Below are 1,289 nucleotides of genomic sequence, written 5' to 3'. Positions count from 1 at the left end.
GGGGGGGGGTTGTGTGGAAATGGTCCGCTTCTGTCGCTGTGGCACCTCAGGGGTCGCCTGGCAGAAGGCATGCACCGGCGACGAGCTACTCTACCAAGTGTGTGGCATTCGAAATAGTACTTGGAAGTCCGTTCCAGAAACTCACACATACTAAAGTGTGTGACCATCATTGTGTCATGCGCATAGATATGTCATGACTGGTGTGCAAACTGTATAACGTGTGGCATTTTCTTCTAAGTGTTCCGAATGATGTCACACACTTCTGTTTGTAGAGAATACTCTCCGGCGCGTCTCTTTCGCAGCTTGTTAATTTATCTCTGGACGCAGAGACAAGCGTCACAGAGTCTGCCGCGCTGATCCTACCCCGGGGGGCCTCGCCCGCGCGTCCCCCCTCGGCGCGACCCTGGGTTCAAATCCCGCCGCTGTCGGAGGCCTTCTAAACCCGTTCCGTCTTGGGATTAACCTCTCCTCCAACTTCTCCCCTTTCTTAATCTACTTACCACGCCCTCGTCTCCACGGCTGCCGCCGAGGCCCCCGCCGAGGCTCCCGCTCTCGGACACTTCGACCTCGGCGCGCCGCCCTGCTGGGCCTCGCCTCGAAGAGTGACGCGGGATGAAAAATTAATGTGGACGAGCGTGTGGACGAGAAACTCGGCGTTACGACGGCCGTCCTGACACCGCGGCGGCCCGTCGGACTGAGTTATTACACCGAGACGGCCGACTCTGTCGTAAACGCACCGCGAGGATCATCCGCAGAGGAACATACCGCGCGACACTGTAGGGGGTACGAAAACCATGGGAGTCACAAAAGGGTCGTCGTCGAGGTCCAACTGGGACCCAATGATATTTGTACCCCGAGGGTACAAATACCATGGGGGACCCGAAGATGATTAGGATCATCGTTGGAGACCATAGGGACCCATGATATTTGTACCTACGGACACCAATGGTACAGGTGCCCATAATTTTTGTATCGCCCTTTACAGTGACGTAGCGCATGCCATGTGCCTGTGTGAAGTCGTTGCCTTCTCTACGCTGACCCCTCTCATGGACGCCTGCAGGGTAGAGGATAGGCAGGCGGCTCCACACCCGTGGGCAGCCGTTGCCTACCTCACGGGCGGCCCGGCCGCCTGCAGAGCGGTGGGTAGGCAACACACCGGGCGGGCGGGCGTCGTCGTGGCCTACCCTCACAGGCGCCCGCCCCCCGCACGGGCTATAAGCACCTCCATTTCCCCTCTGGGCACTACGTCATTTCTCTCCGCCCGCCTCACGACCCCACCCCGCCCTATA

The 1,289-nt window shown here is 58.9% G+C and overlaps 1 protein-coding gene across 1 annotated transcript in view; it reads right to left on the bottom strand.

Annotated features, from left to right (window-relative positions):
- Positions 1-895: 895 nt before the first annotated feature.
- LOC113214625 (uncharacterized) overlaps positions 896-1,289 on the bottom strand; it is a 2,950-nt gene continuing 2,556 nt past the window's right edge. The window contains exon 3 of the mRNA XM_052264009.1: positions 896-933. Within this exon, the coding sequence (XP_052119969.1) occupies positions 896-933 (38 nt within the window). The remainder of the gene's footprint in view (positions 934-1,289) is intronic.

Source organism: Frankliniella occidentalis, unplaced genomic scaffold (genome assembly GCF_000697945.3).
Source record: "Frankliniella occidentalis isolate FOCC.00 unplaced genomic scaffold, Focc_3.1 Scaffold2, whole genome shotgun sequence".
NCBI lineage: Eukaryota > Metazoa > Arthropoda > Insecta > Thysanoptera > Thripidae > Frankliniella > Frankliniella occidentalis.
Note: the sequence above shows the minus strand (reverse complement) of the source record. Positions and strands in the feature narration are given on the sequence as shown.